The following is a 16717-nucleotide window of genomic DNA, read 5'->3' as shown; positions in this document are numbered from 1 at the left end:
AAGTTTAATCCATTTACATTTAGTGTAATTATTGACACTTGTGGGTTCCCTACTGCCATTTTATAAATTGCTTTCTGTTAGTTTTGTATCTAGTTTGATTCTTCTCTTTTGTTTTTCTATCATTTGTTTCTGTTTGTTTGTGTTCCATACTTCTTTCCTCTGTTGCTACCTTTTTTAAGTCATGTGTTTTTGTGGTGGTTTTTTCTAGGGTGGTTACCATTAAGTAATGAAAAGGGTACCTACCATATTCATTGTAGTACCCTATCTTATAAGTATTTCTGCACTTCATCGTCCTTTGCTACTGTTAATCTCCATTCTCTCCCCCCCCTTTTTTTTTTCCTTTGTTGTCACAGTTTAAGTTTGGTTTTATTGTGTTCTTGGTGGAGCTGTTACTTGTGGTGTTGTTTTCTTTTGTTCTTTGAATCTGGTTGGAAAACCCCCTTTAGTATTTCCTGGAGTGGGGGCTTTCTCGTGATAAATTCTCTCATCTTTTCTGTATTTGTGAATGTTTTTATATCTCCTTCATACTTGAAGGATAGCTTTGATGGGTATAGTATTCTTAGCTGAAAGTTCCTCTCTTTCAGGGCTTTAAATATTGGGGTCCACTCTCTTCTAGCTTGTAGAGTTTCTGCTGAGAAATCTGATGATAATCTAATGGGCCTTCCTTTATATGTTGTACTCTTCTTTTCCCTGGCTGCCTTGAGAATTTTTTCTTTGTCATTGGTTTGTGTCATCTTTATTATGATGTGCCTTGGAGTGGGTTTGTTGGGGTTAAGAAAACTCGGTGTTCTGTTTGCTTCTTGAATTTGAGGCTTTAGTTCTTTCCACAGGCTTGGGAAGTTCTCGTCTATTATTTGTTTGAGTATATTCTCCATTCCATTTTCTTTCTCTTCTCCCTCTGATATACCTATTATTCTTATGTTATTCTTTCTGATGGAGTCAGATAATTCCTGTAGGGCTTTCTCGTTTTTTATTATTTTTGAGTCTCTTTCTTCTTCTCTCTGTAGTGCCTCAAGTTGTTTGTCTTCTATTTCACTAATCCTATCTTCAATCTGGGTTGTTCTGCTAGCTAAGCTTGTTACCTCGTTTTTCAGTTCGTGAATTGAGTTTTTCATTTCTGTTTGATTTGTTTTTATAGTTTCAATTTCCTTGGTAATATATTCTTTGTGTTCATTGAGTTGTTTTCTGATCTCCCTATATTGCCTTTCCGTGTTTTCTTGTATATCTCTGAGTATTTTTAAGATTTCTATTTTAAATTCTCTGTCATTTAGCTCCAAGGCTTCCAATATGTTAAGTCTTTTCTCCGTAGATTTTTCCACATCTATTTGTGTTACCTCTCTTTCTTTTGTATCCATAATATTCGATTTCCTCTTTCTTATTGGCATCTGGGGGTGGTCTTGTTGATAGCACACAGGCGCACTTTCTCGCGGCTTGAATGAACGTCCCTGCGGTAGCTTCCTCCACACCCTCGTCTCTCAGATTCGAGTGATAACAGTCCTTTTGCTTTCAGTTTGCTCCGAAGATAAATTTTCCTGTTTCTAGTTGATAAATTTGTTGTGATTTTGGGGAGATCTGTCGGACGCGCTGCTCACGGCGCCATTTCCCAAATATCAATTTCATAAATAATGCAGTATCACATGTGGTTAGTGACTCTTCCCATCCCCCACTCCCAAGTGAACGTGCCAGCTCTGGGTGAAGAATTCTAACTTCCTGCTTTCTTTTACCTCTATTGGACAGTTGCTTCTGAGACAGGAAAGACAGGCAAAAGGTTTTTTCCTTGGTTATGCTAGCAGTGTTATTTTGATAACTACATGTGTCTAATACCTAATTGGACTGGTGTTTAACAAATTGGTAAGTTGACCTGTGTTCATATTCTAGTACTCAGCCCAATTATTTGTTCACTGAACTTACAAATGCTGTCTGTTGACCTCATTAATTGCCCTTAGCATGGTTTGTTTTGAACCCAAGACTGGCTGTTACTATCTTGAGAATAGGACATTCAGGTAAGAAAACCTTTAGTTTCAAAAGGAAACTATCTCCTGGATTTAGTTATTGCTTAATCTTTATACTTATTAGCTTATAAATGTAGTTTTCTTGACTAGTTTAAAACACCCAGTTTATTTGCGGCCATGGAAAGGAATAAAAGGATGTAAAGTTCTTCTGCCTTTAGAACTGGAAGTCTATAGAACACGTCACATGTATTAACTTCTCTTTGCCAGGTGAGCTTTCATGGAAAAGCAGAGCGCTGGAGTGAAACGATGAAGGAATGTTTTGAGGACGTGTATACTCATCCGGAATCAGTGAAGAAGTCAGGCCCAGTACCTCTTGCTCTTTCCAAATCCTGTTCAATGCAGGCTCGAGTCACTTAGAAACACTGGCCTGCAGGTACCCCAGGAGGCCCAGAATGCACTGGGCTACAGAAGGACAGGGCTGCGAAAACATCCTCAGTGGATAGTTTTAGGCTGGGACTTTCCAATTTGTCTTTTAGTATCAAATTTTTCTAAAAAGCTCAAGTAGTTCTAACCTATACGTTCCCTTTCATCAACATCAACCCTATGGCAACTAATCTACAAAGGTGGAAACTTTATATTTATAAAAATTTCGGCAGGCTTTGTTTTCTTAAATTCTCATTACTGTTAAGATTGCTATATTTATTTTTGCATTTCATTCCCAAATTTCCTCATTGCTATTTGTACCACAGAACAATAATGGGTGTCACAAAAGCAAGACCACGCCTTCTCCTAAGTTGTCAATCACCAATGGTGTTTCTGAAAAGACTTATAAAATGCTGAAGGAAATGACTCATTAAAGTCTTATTTTTATTTTTGTTCAAGAAAAGATGAGTTCAAATAAATTATTGTTTTTGCTTTTATATGGCCTTGATTCTTTTGTCTTGTAGAGTAAAAATTTTACATAAAATTCAGGATACAGAATTAGATTTCACTTCCTTATTTCTCAATGTATAATCAAGTGTAGATTATAGAAAACTACTACACTAAAAACCTTGCTCTCTGGCAGCTATTTTTTTTTTTCAGACTTGAAATTGTTAATTATGGGAAAGATCTCCCTCCTTGTATGTCACTGTATTTAAAAAAAAATAGAGACCTGGCTGGGTAGCTCAGCTGCCTAGAGCATCGCCCCAACAGGCCAAGGTTTTGGGTTTGATCCTCAGTCAGGGCACATATAAGAGTCAACCAATAAATGCTTAAATAGGTAGAACAACATGTTTTGCTCTCTGTCTCTTCCTCTCTCTCTCTAAAATCAATCAATAAACATTTAAAAAGTTTTTATAAACTTAAATCAGTTAGAAACCAGTTGGTAGAATTAGATAAACATTTCACAACCCCCCAAATAAAATAACTGATTCAGGTAACAATCATTATTAGGCAGAGTGCTAGATAGAAGGTCCCAGACAAAACTAGTAGATCACCAGGGGTCTGGTTGCAGAAACTGTGAGGAGACTGGATCTGAGGCCTAGGGAGAAGCAGGTGTACGAAGTGGCAATAGTTCAGTTTGCAGTGAGGAGCAAGGAACAGGGACAGAGCAGTCATCTTGAGTCTTGTCAGTCTTGAAGACGAAACATGAATATTTATGTTTCATTACATTGGTTGCTACCACTCCGACCTGGTGATGCTACACTTTAGGATTTTATTCCAACCAAATAAAAGTAGAAACAACCCAAATATCAAACAATAGGGGTTTTTTAAATTACATTAATGACATTAGATCCATGCAATGGTTCATAATGCAATTATTAAAAACTAAGATATACGACTATATTTAAACTAACTTTAAGCTATGTCTCACGGTTTATTATTTTATATAAAAGAAAGAAGTAAAAAAAAAAATTTCTCTTTTAGAGTGTTTTAAGGGAACCACTAACACTACCTCCCATAGTTTCACAGAAACACATGGTACAAAGAAAATTAAGACTAAGTTGCACAACCCCTTTCTGGTCTTCTTTCTCTGTCAAGCTTATATATTTTTCTGCTGAAAAGTTTCTCAGTCTTTCCTTCTCCAATTAATAAAAAATATTTTATCTAATTAAAAAAGGAATTCATGCTCATTGTAAAAAATTTGTAGATACTTAAAATTTCAAAAAGCTAACCATAAGATAATTAAAATCACCAATAGAGTAGATTTTAAATGTTCTCATGGCTAAAACAAATTGTAATTATGTAAGGCAATAGATGTGCTCACTAATCTCATTATTATGGTAAATACTCTACAATATATAAAATACCAAATCATTACATCTTAAGCTTACATGTTATAAGTCAAAAGTATATCTCAATAAAGCTGAAAAAATAATATAATATCACCTGTAATATCACCTATCAGGAAAAATCTGTTAGCATTTTCCTAGATTAATTATGCTTATGTTTATTCATATTCACTCCAGTTCCAGTGGAAACTCATATAAATACATACCATAAAAAGATAAAGTACATCCAAAAATATTAATTTGCTGAAGAAAATAGCACAAAAGAACAATGAGAGTTTACAAAGGCAAGTGCAAGCAGAAATGATGTTAATAACCAGGATGGGGAATTCCCCGGCATCTGTGAGCACAGTTTACACCACTGACACACGCAACATGTACAGGCAGATGCGTGTCTGAGCTGAATGCAATTTATAATGATCAGAGCCAAAGAAAGGCTGCAATTCTGCTGCAAGGCTGAGAGAGAGCAGGTGAGCTTCCCAGTCATCCACATCCAGGTCCATCCTCCCCCTTTCTCAATCGAACCCCCTCCCTCCCTGACTGAGGCCCTCACATCTTTAACTCGGAAGGCAGATATTGACTACAATGAGGAGTGGGTGCTTCTCCATGTTCCTCTTCCTAGACTCAACCTGGAACACTTTTTTAAATCATCTTTGATTTGAGAGAGAGAAAGAGAAGAATAAGAGAAACATCAATTTGTTGTTCCACTTATTTATGCATTCATTGGTTGATTCCTGTATGTGCCCTAAATGGGGATCAAACCTGCAACCATCTCGAGCCAGCTGAGCTTCCTGGCCAGGCCAACACTGGAACACTTTTAAACCATAGACAATCTCAAGCAGGTTTTTCTTGAGTAGATAATAATACATCCACATGATTCATAAATTGAAATTGTATAAAAAGTGTACACCAAGATAGATGTTTTTATTAGTTTTTGGTTTGGCTACTTTTGTGTATCCCTCTAGAGCAGTGGTGGTCAACCTGGTCCCTACCACCCACTAGTGGGCGTGCCAGCTTTCATGGTGGGCGGTAGCAGAGCAACCAAAGTATAAATAAAAAGATAGATTTAACTATAGTAAGTTGTTTTATAAAGATTTATTCTGTCAAACTTAGCAAAAATCTGACATAAAGTACTTGGTAAGTAGTTATTATATGCTTTAACTTGCTGTAACTCTGTTTTATAAATTTTATAAAGTAAAGTTACTTCCCTACTTTATAAATCACCATTACTGTGGAACCGGTGGCGGTTAGATAATTTTACTACTAACAGAGATACAAAAATGGGCAGTAGGTATAAAAAGGTTGACTATCCCTGCTCTAGAGTTTCTTACCACAAGCCAAAGGAAATACAAACACGTATGTCCTTATTTTTTCAAACTCACTTTCAATCATCTGCAATTCCTCTCGTTTCGGTATCGCTCTCACACACACAGATACACAGACTCTCAGTGCATGGTTCTGCACAAGGCTGTGGGAGACTATAAGCGGCAAAGCTCTTGCACTTTGAGGCTTAGCAAAAGGCTAAGCTCTCCCCCCTTTCATATTGGCTACAAAGCTGAGTATTTGCATTTGCACTCATCCCATCCCCCCATTTCACTTTCCTGCTTAAGTTGCTAGAAGCAATATAAATGTCCTTCCTCTCACCCTTTGTTTGTTCTGATGTTGGTTGATTTCAGTTATGCAGGGTGGAAGGTTTCTGCACTTGGGTGAATTCTTGGGTTCCCTTGAAGATGAGTGACTTTGTATAGGAGACTTCCTTATTTGCATATGGCTATATAATAAAGCAAACCGAGGGCTGTTTAGCTCTTGCAGGCTAAAGGTGTTGCAGAGACCTCCTGGTCCCATCCTATTTCTCTTTATTTTCTTCATTCGGCATCGTTCTCACTCAGGACCTGGAATTACTAGCCCTGCTGGTTCCCGGCAGGTGGTGCGGGAACAGGGACCCGAAGAAGGGAAAACTAAACTAAAGGTAGGTGACAGAACTCCCCAAGTGTGCACAGTGACTAAAGATTTTTAGTAGAGTTTTTGGGGAAAGTAGTTTCGGGAGTAATAAATTATGGGACAATTAGGGTCAAGGGTAAGGGACCTTTTTCTTTTTGTACAAATGTTTTTAATTGAGGAGGAGCTGTTGTTTGATGAGTGAGCTCTGGATGGAGCAGCTTTGCGGGTATGTGTGTAGGGGGCTAGGTGGCCGGAAGACTTAGTGGCAGCACAAGGCTGAGGCCCGAGGGGCAGCACAGCTTGAGTGGCAGAGAGCCACACAGGCCATGGTGAGAGCTGAGGGGACGCTGGAGAGGGGAGGAGCCAGGGGAAGGAGCTGCTCTCCCACCAGGGTATACGGAGGGACTGAAGCCAAACAGTAGGTTCTCAGATAGCTATAGGGCAGTTCTGGTCCTACCTGGCATCAAGAGCCGGTGGTCCCTGGTCAGGCACTACCATATACTAGCAGAGAAAGGAAGTACCTGGTACTACTCTGTGCCGGCCCACCTCCTGCCCCTCTGCAGGGTTTGCAGACATGGTGCCACGGTTCCCTTCAGGTGGGGGCTCTGAGCAGGTAGGATCGTAAATTTCGGTGTATTTCCACACACCCACACCGGTCCAGGTACAGGGCATCGCTGTGATCTGCTGATACGGGTCTGCTTACGGGCCCTGCAGAATCCAAACATCACACTGGCAGTTTCCTGAGGCCAGTACTCAGGACCCGGCTCCCCTCTCTGACTTCTCCCCATTTTCCTGAACTACCTGAAGTTCCCATCCACAAGAGCTGATTTAATGTGCCTTCAAGCTACAGGGAAGTTCAGGACATGTCACAGTCAGAGCTGGGTCCAAACTTTTGTGGTTGAACAGAGTGTAACGGAGACTCCTGAGCACAGGGCCACCCTCTGCCATCCACTCAGAAGGTGTCAACATGGGATCCTGGGCAGAAGTGTGTGTCCATTGTCAAGGGGGGTTGATGGGTGTACTAAAGCATTTACGTCAGAAGTGTGCAAGTGCCTGTGAGCTTGCATTGCACCAAGATGTCTCTGACTTCCACCCTCTGTGTTGGTCCTCGCTGAGGACTTGGTGTAGAGCAGTGGTGGTCAACCTGGTCCCTACCACCCACTAGTGGGTGTTCCAGCTTTCATGGTGGGTGATAGCAGAGCAACCAAAGGGCGCCAGGATTACATACCAATCGACTAACTGTTGACCAGTTAAGATCAGGACAGCTGTCAGACTCTGTTACAGGGCATTTGTATTGGGACTGCACCCAAACTCTTTTGCGACCACCTGGCCCGCATCTGTGAGCGGCCAGGTATCTGACCCAGGGTCCACACTTGCTACCCGATCCGGAGGGCAGTTTGTGACCATTATTGTCACCCAAAAACTAGCAGTTCATCATTTTATTACCCCGCAGACAAAGAATTCCATGGTTCAATGCTTCTTTCTATGACAGAAACTGCCTGACAATGGAGACACCAATTAACTCATATTTTCATCTTGATTCCCAATTTTAGGGTAATAGGGTGACACTCTAGAAACCCCCCCTTGGACTGCCAAAACTAGCCAATGTCTCACTACTTTGCCCTGATCACAAAGAAGTGATGCCATTGACCAACACCCGCTACATAAAATTTTATAAAATGCGCAACCATGGAGACTCACTAACTTAGTCTCGTCTTGACAAACTCTCACTCAAACACGACACTTGTAACATCGCAAACACACAACAGACTTCAAGGGTATAAGTTTTGTTTACATTACATAAGTGAGACTAAATCGTTAGGTAATCAAAACTAAAGTCAGTATGTAGTTAGATTTATGAGAGCAAGCATGTGCTTACAGCTTCAAACAAAATATTGTGAAATATCGTGAGCCCATGTCTCAAAAAAAATACACATGCGGCTCTTCGCCAGAGTATCTGAAGATGGGTTTCATAGAATCTGTTGCAAATAAACAACAATTAATGTGTTTATTGTGCCATAAAAGATTATCCAATGAGGCAATGAAGCCAAGTCGATTGCGAGAACATCTTCTACAAAGCATCCAAATGACAAGGACAAGCCCATTGAATATTTCCAAGAAATATATAAAAAATTTCAAAATCATTCAACTATTATTGCATCATTTAAGAAACAACATACAATGAACAAAGATGGATTAATTGCCGCTTATTGTATTTCACAAATAATTGCAAAAAGTGGTAAAAGCTAGAATATTGGAGAAACTGTATTATTATCTCAAGAATTTATCTCAACAGTAATGCATCAGAATATACCTCAAATTTTAAAAATGTTGCCTCTAAGCCAGTGGTCTCCAACCTTTTTGGGGCCATGGACCAGTTTAATGTCAGAAAATATTTTCATGGACCGGCCTTTAGGATGGGACAGATAAATGTATCTCGTGACCGAGACAAGCATCAAGAGTGAGTCTTAGACGGATGTAACAGAGAGAATCTGGTCATTTTTTAAAAATAAAACATTGTTCAGACTTAAATATAAACAAAACAGAAATAATGTAAGTTATTTATTCTTTCTCTGCAGACCAGTACCAAATGGCCCAGGGACTGGTACCGGTCCACGGCCCGGGGGTTGGAGACCACTGCCCTAAGCGATAGCACAGTAAAGCTACGAATTGATGAAATGGCAGTTAATGTTGAAAACAAACTTATAAGTATTCTCCAAAACTTCATTTTCCATGCAATTGGACGAATCTACCATTGCAGATAATGATGCTTTATTGATGGCATACATACGCTATTTTGATGAAAACAATATATTGAGAAAAAATGCTATTCGCAATAAATCTCATCATAGACACAAAAGGAGTATCTATATTTAATACTGTGAGAACATACTTTACAAAAAATAATATTCCTTTGAATAATATTGCTGCATGCACTACTGATGGAGCACCATCAGTGGTAGGTTGTTATCATGGATTTGTTGCTTATTTGAAGCAGGAAGTGCCAAATATTTTATGACTGCATTGTGTGGTGCACAGACAACATCTTGTAGGAAAACATCTAAGTACAAGTCTCCATTCATCATTAACTATAATAATTCGAGCTGTAAACAAGATTAAATCCAATGCAAAGAATGACAGAATGTTTCAGCAGCTTTGCCAGGACAATAATGAAGAGTTTATTAAGTTACTTTTGCACACAGAAGTTTGGTGGCTGTCAAAGGGTACATCTTTGGCTACATTTGTAGCATTATATGAAAGTGTCATACAATTTTTTGAAAGTAATAATGAGACCAATCTGTGTCAACAGTTAAAAACGGAAAAGAATGATGCCTTTTAGCCTGACCTGTGGTGGCGCAGTGGATAAAGCGTCGACCTGGAAATGCTGAGGTTGCCGGTTCGAAACCCTGGGCTTGCCTGGACAAGGCACATACGGGATTTGATGCTTTCTGCTCCTCCCCCCCCTTCTCTCTCTGTCTCTCTCTTCTCTCTCTCTCTCTCTCTCTGTCTCTCCCTCTCCTCTCTAAAATGAATAAATAAAAAATTAAAAAAAAAAGAATGATGCCTTTTACTTGGCATATATTTTCAAGAGATTTAGCGAGGTCAATTTCCAGCTTCAAGGAGCTAATAAAACTCTTATAGGTTGCCAAAGTATTGTGCTATTATTTATTGACAAACTTGAACTACTTCGTCAAAATCTATTGAAGAGAGAATTTCATCAGTTTCCTCAATTATCTTCTATTGAAGATGATGTAACTCCAGAGGATATTGACAGATTCAGTAGCCACCTCAACAAACTTAAATTGAACATGGAAAAACAATTTGAAGATATTTTGAAATTGAAGGTATATGACTGGATGAAAAATCCTTTAGCTGCAAATACTGAAGAGGCTGATACAACTTGCCAAGAAGAACTGTTAGAAATTAGATATGATAAAGAAAGTAAACATAAAATTCGACAGTGGTGGATATGAAAACCTATGGCAAAATAAAAAAAATGCTGGTCTTATATCCAAATATGTGGAAAATGGTATTCAGTTTAATGATCTTTCCCTACCTCATATCTCGTGAAATTAGGATTTAGTGCTGTTAATCATATTATGACAAAAGAAAGAAACTGCCTGAATATTTCCGAAAGGGGAGACCTTCGTTTGTTCCTCACAAAAATTGAACCGGATATTCAATATTTAGTTTCCCAGCATCAGCCTCAGGGATCCCACTAATAATTCAATTAACTAATGTAATTTCTATGTATGCAAAGTAAAAATAAAAAGATAGATTTAACTATAGTAAATTGTTTTATAAATATTTTTTCTGTCAAACTTAGCAAAAATCTGACATAAAGTACTTAGTAAGTAATTATTATTATATGCTTTAACTTGCTGTAACTCTGCTTTATAAATTTTACAAAGTCAAGTCACTTCCCTACTTTATAAATCACCATTACTGTGGAACTGGTGGGTGGCTAGAAAATTTTACTACTAACAGAGATACAGAAGTGGGCGGTAGGTATAAACAGGTTGACTACCCCTGGTGTAGAGGTAGCACCCCACTCACCTGGATTGACATTTGTCCTCCTGTCTATGCATGCAGGTGAGGGAACTATTGTGAGGAAACGTCTCTCCAGGAGCCCTGGGCTGTCCTCTTGCTCTGCCCTGGTGACATCTGTGACTTCAGTCACACAGTCTCTATGACCCTTGTCTGTGACCCGAGGGGACCATCCTGTCCTATTGACTCCGCAGGGTTGTCATGGAGACTTGACTTGGGGAGGTAAACACACAATACAGTATACAAATGATGTGCTGTAGGCACCTGGCCAGTGGCAGGTGCATTGCAAAGCCTCTGTTTTTATTCCCTGGGTCCTCTCTTCTGCTACTGTGTTGGGTTCTTTGAGCTCTTCCAATGACAAGATTCCCCTTCCATGGGCAAATCCCCTCATGGGAACAGAGCAGAACCAACCTCAGATTGTTACCATCTTCACAGGCTGGTTTTCTGTATCATTCTTCCCACAGTCTTCACTCCTATTCTTCCCAAAGAGACTTCTTAACTGTAACTTTCTTTTTAACCGTTGAAGTGTCAGTTCTGGCCAGTTTAAGATGATGCCTCCCACAAGTGTCTGGCGTACGACCTCCAACCAGCTCAGCCCTTGAAGCTCAGCTCAAATGTCATGTTCTCTCTTTTCTTCTCTGCATCCATCCTCACCCAGCCAGCTAGTGCCAGCCTCCTCCACATTCCCAGCTCCCTTCCTCCATGTCCTCTGTGTCCCTTTACCTACCCACTGTCCCACTTGCAGATCCTCAGAAACAGAGGTTATATCCCACTGTGTTCTTCCTGCTCCCTATCAGAGTACCAGGCAAGGAGTACGTGTTCAATTGTGTTCTATAGAGGATGATACGTGTCAAGGGAATTGCAAGCTATATAGTGTGTGCATTTTCATGCCTAGGTTCCAAATGCAAAGATGGGTCAGTGTGCAAGAGAGAGGCCCAGAAGTTGACAGGTCAACAAGAGAAATGTGTGTGTGTTGGTGGTCTATGGTTTATCCTGAAGGAAGGGTGGGTGTTTGTCAGTCCTCAGCCCACACAGAGAGAGACAGTGCCTTCTGCTTGCATCAGCAAAATGAAAAGACTACCCACTGAATAGAACATATTCACCAGTGATACATCTGATAAGAGGTTAATATCCAAAACTTAGGCCTGGTGTATGGACATCCCAGGTTCGATTTCTGGTCAGGAAACACAGTAGAAGTGATCATCTGCTTCTCTCTCCCTCCCTCTCTCCCATATCTCCTTCTCTCCACCCTCAGCCAGTGGCTCAATTAGTTTGAGTGTTGGCCCTGGGCACTGAGGATAGCTCCTTGGAGTGTCAGCCTCAGACACTAAAAATAGCTCTGTACTCGAGCATCAACCCTAGATGGGATTACCAGGGTTGAGGGGGGTCCCAGTCTGGGTGCATGTGGGAGTCTACTTCACTATCTTTCATCCTCTCACTTAAAAAAAAATGAACAAGGACTTAAGTAGATATTTTTCCAAACAGGACATACATATGGCCAATAGACATGAAAAGATGATTAGTGCCACTGATCATCAGAGAAATGCAAATTAAAGCCACAATGAGATATTACCTCACATCTCTCAGAATAGTTATTATCAATAAATCAACAAACAACAAGTACTGGCAAGAGTGTGGAGAAAAGGGAACCCTTGTGCACTGTTGGTGGGAATGCAGATTGGCGCAGCCATTGTGAAAAGCAGTATGAAGTTTCCTCAAAAAATTAAAACTGCCTTATGACCCAGCAACTTCACTGCTGGGCATATAATCAAAGACATGCAAAACACTAATTTGAAAAAATATATGCACCTCTATGATCATTGCAGTGTTATTTATCATAAGCCAAGATTTAGAAGCAGCCCAGTTATCCATCAGCAGATGAGTGGCTAAAAAAGCAGTGGTACTTTCACACAGTGAAATGCTACTCAGTCATTAATAAGAAGGAAATCTTACCCTTAGCGACAGCATGAATGGACCTGGACAGTATAATGTGAACTGAACTAAGCTAGTGAGAGAAAGGCAAGCACCATATGATTTCACTCAAACGTGGAATCTAACGAACAAAATAACTAACAAAATAGAAACAGATGCATAGAGATAGAGAACAGACTGACAGGTGTCTGAGAGGAAGGGTTTGGGGTACTGGGCGGTAAAGGTGAAGGGATTAAGTAAAAAAAACCCAAAACTCATAGACACAGAAATAACACGGTGATTACTGGAGGGAAAGGGGGTTGAGGGAGGCAGAAGAGGATTAAGGGGGATAAACGGTGATGGAAGGAGACTTTGCTTGGGGTGGGAACGCACAGTACAGCAGACTGATGATGTGTTATAGAGGTGTACACCTAAAACCTATACAGTTTTATTAACCAGTATCGTCCCAATAAATGCAATAAAAATAAATTAGAAAAGATTAAAAAGTTTTTAATAAAAAAGGATAAATAAAGCAAAGCAATTAAACAAAATAAGTACTAAAAATACCTCGCCATATGGAAGTCAGCCTCCACATTCCAATAGAAATAATTCTAATATGACACATTAAAACAAATTTAGACAGTAGCATGTTCAGTTCAAGAATTAGAAATATAGCCTGACCAGGTGATGGCGCAGTGAATAGAGTGTCGGACTGGGATGCGGAGGACCCAGGTTCGAGACCCCGAGGTCACCAGCTTGAGCACGAGCTCATCTGGTTTGAACAAAGCTCACCAGCTTGGACCCAAAGTCGCTGCCTTGAGCAAGGGGTCACTAGCTCTGCTGAAGGCCTGCGGTCAAGGCACATATGAGAAAGCAATCAATGAACAACTAAGGTGTCACAATGAAAAACTAATGATTGATGCTTCTCATCTCTCTCTGTTCCTGTCTGTCTGTCCCTGTCTGTTCTTCTCTCTGACTCTCTCTGTCTCTGTAAAAAAAAAAAAAAAAGAATTAAAAATATAATTCAAATAGTATAAAACTTCACTTTTATTATAAATAAATAATATTGTCCAAATGGTTTTATATGCCAAATTGCAAAATAAAATGACTGTTTACCGAAGGGCAATTATTGCCAAAGTATGATTCTTATTTCTCATGAATGCAGACTTTTAAATAATTTTATTTCTCATATCCACTTGCCAATTGGCACTCACGTTTTTTTGATAAATATATTTACTGATTATTCCTGACTTCAAAGTAAGCCTTGACCACAAATTCATCAATATAATAGGTAATGATTTGAAATGATTATTCCAAAACCAGATTTATTAGCAATGACTTCCAATTCCTTAACCAAACTTCAGCCCTGAAGGGCAAGAACTCTCATTCCTTTCTGTATCACACTTAATATTTATATTGTTCAGTATAAAATAGTCATTTACTATTTATTGAATAACAGAAAAAGGAAGGAAAGAAAGAATACATGGGTTTGAGTAACAAGACCATCTCCACCAGCTGTTGCACACCCAAGCATTGTCAGCTAATGCATGAAACAAAAACAAGATGAAGTCACCGGAAATAATTGTAGCACAGAGTTAATCATACACTACATGCGTGTCATACATTTATGGCACAATAACATTGCCAAAGAAAATAAAGTCCTTGCTTGGAATTTAACAACCTTCATAATCACCTCCAACTGAACCATTTCTAATCCTCTCTGGATTTCTTGTTCCCTATTTTCAATTTTCTACTAGATAAACTCTGTAGGGAAATACGTAGGCATTCAAACTCAACAGGGTAAAAGCCGAATTCATTCAGATAATATTTCTCAATCTGTGAAAAACACGGAGGTGATACTAGGCCAAAATTAAAATAATAGAAATTTTTAGTGTTCTCTATCAAATCTCTCACAGCTAATCACATCATTTCTACACATCTCTGTCTTCCTTCATGTTTTATTTTTCCCTACCTCATGCAGTTTTCTTCTTATTCTTTTTGCCTCTTTAGTTTTCCTGAAACCATTTTATTCTAATCAAGACTGCTGATAAATTTCTGAATCACACTTAGATAATGGTATTACACTGGGGGGGAAATGGCGACCAAACTAAATACATTTTGTTCAGACTGCCACCCAAAATTAAAGCCTGGCTTAGTTTTTGGCCTTTAATCCTAATAATGGCCTACTGGCATCCTACAAACCTATCCGCCTGGACCCCTGGACCACTTCTCTTCTTGAAACAAGTACTCATGATGCTCCTTCTAAGAAGTCACCTTCTTCCTGAGCAGTGAGATTCTACAATTTTACAAAGCACAGAATCAGTGATGCCATCTGTATAAAGCTTTATTGATATTTCCAAACAGATGTGATCCCTTCTTTCTCTAATTCCCCAAACACTCTTTTAAGATGCTAATTATAATCCATCTAGAGTGTAGCTAATTTTATATTTCCTTACACTTATCTGATATACCCATGAATTACTTATAGTAGAAAATCTTCTCTATTCTATTTTCTATTTATTAAAGAACATAGCTCCGGACCTTACACAGAGTAGTCACAAAAGTTACTGAATGAAATTTAGAAGCCAGCAAATTAGATAAAACAGCCACTCAAATTCGTATCTAAAAACCTTTAGTGTTAGAGACATGCTTGGGGAATCCCTCACCCTTCTGTGTGGTAATTACACTGTGACTCAGTAAACATTAGGATGTCTGACTAGAACCATCATTGTGGTTGGCATGTTTTGAAACAAAATAATTTTGAAGGAATGTTATCAGTAAAAATACAATTTTCTTTCTGTTTCCATCACAGAGAGGAGTCCCAGGTGACCAAAGTCATAGAAACATTTATTTATTCTTGCCAAGTTATTTTTTGTCTAAAAGACTGGTGACCAATCTGTCACTCACGTTTGCTGCTGAATCAGGAAAAGGAAACGAAAGGAAACCACTGTGACAGTTGGGCAAGTGACCCACACATACGCCTACACTTAGTGCCAACTCTAAGATGGGGAAGACATGATTCAAGTCACCAAATTGGGTATTTTCCTGGTAAATATAAACTTAGTATTTAGCAGATTACATATAAAATATCAATAAACAATTTACTAATAATATATACTCTATAATAAAAACCACTGGCTATTGCACAAAAACTTATTTTTAAGTAATACTGCGCATATGAAGGGAAAATCGTATGGTATATCACAGGTACCTTATTATGAAATATATCAAAAATTCTACTGAACTGTATTAAGTAAAACAAATATTTATTATGTTCAATAGCACTAATAAACCAAACACTTGGTAGAAATTGTATTAAAAATGTAGCACATATTAACAATTTCTGTAACTAATTATAATGATTTACTGTTTGATATTTACAGACATTTTGCAAAGAAACTAAAAGAAGTACATCAAAGATTTATATCATTTTAAGTAAAGATATTAATAAGGCAGATGCTTTATATATTCTTTCTAGTGAAACAAAATAAGAAAGAAAACCACAGATATAAAGTAAGGACCTGTTCTTGCTACAACATGGACACTGGGTCAGGGTCTCTGTTTCATTCATCCTGGGGTCCCGGACGGAGCACAGCGCCTGGAAACTCAGGAAAACTTACTAAAGAACAATTGAGTGTTCTTCTACCTTCCACATTTGAATGTACAACCCTGGTGGATTGGCTGTCATTTTTAGTTCCATAATACAATTTTCTTCATCTTCTAAATAATAAATTACAAATTAAAAACCAAAATTATTTAAAATATACACTCTTTTGATATAAGTAATGATTATACCTTGTTAAAATTAGCTAATATACTTTGTCCAAAGAATCAGAAGCAGCATTTACAACCCGCCATAGACAGGATTCGAGACTGATACCTGAGGGCAGCCTAGCACTGGGGCTTCAGAACCACAGTTTGTGGAGTGGAGGGACTCACTGATCCCAGTCCAGCCCGAGAAGCACACCAGCACTGATGGAGGGACTCACTGATCCCAGTCCAGCCCGAGAAGTACACCAGCACTGATGGAGGGACTCACTGATCCCAGTCCAGCCCGAGAAGCACACCAGCACTGATGGAGGGACACACTGAATC

The 16717-nt window shown here is 39.0% G+C and overlaps 1 protein-coding gene across 3 annotated transcripts in view; it reads left to right on the top strand.

The window, feature by feature from the left end:
- Positions 1 to 2817, top strand: part of LOC136383918 (HEPACAM family member 2-like) — a 49747-nt gene extending 46930 nt beyond the window's left edge. For 2 of the 3 annotated variants that reach the window (XM_066353855.1, XM_066353853.1), the window contains one exon: positions 2220 to 2817. In XM_066353855.1, coding sequence (XP_066209952.1) covers positions 2220 to 2223 — 4 coding nt within the window. In that variant the 3' untranslated portion in view covers positions 2224 to 2817. The remainder of the gene's footprint in view (positions 1 to 2219) is intronic. The other variant, XM_066353856.1, reaches the window with a different exon arrangement.
- Positions 2818 to 16717: the final 13900 nt, after the last annotated feature.

This window comes from Saccopteryx leptura, chromosome 12 (assembly GCF_036850995.1).
Source record: "Saccopteryx leptura isolate mSacLep1 chromosome 12, mSacLep1_pri_phased_curated, whole genome shotgun sequence".
In the NCBI taxonomy this organism is placed as follows: Eukaryota; Metazoa; Chordata; class Mammalia; order Chiroptera; family Emballonuridae; genus Saccopteryx; species Saccopteryx leptura.
Note: the sequence above shows the minus strand (reverse complement) of the source record. Positions and strands in the feature narration are given on the sequence as shown.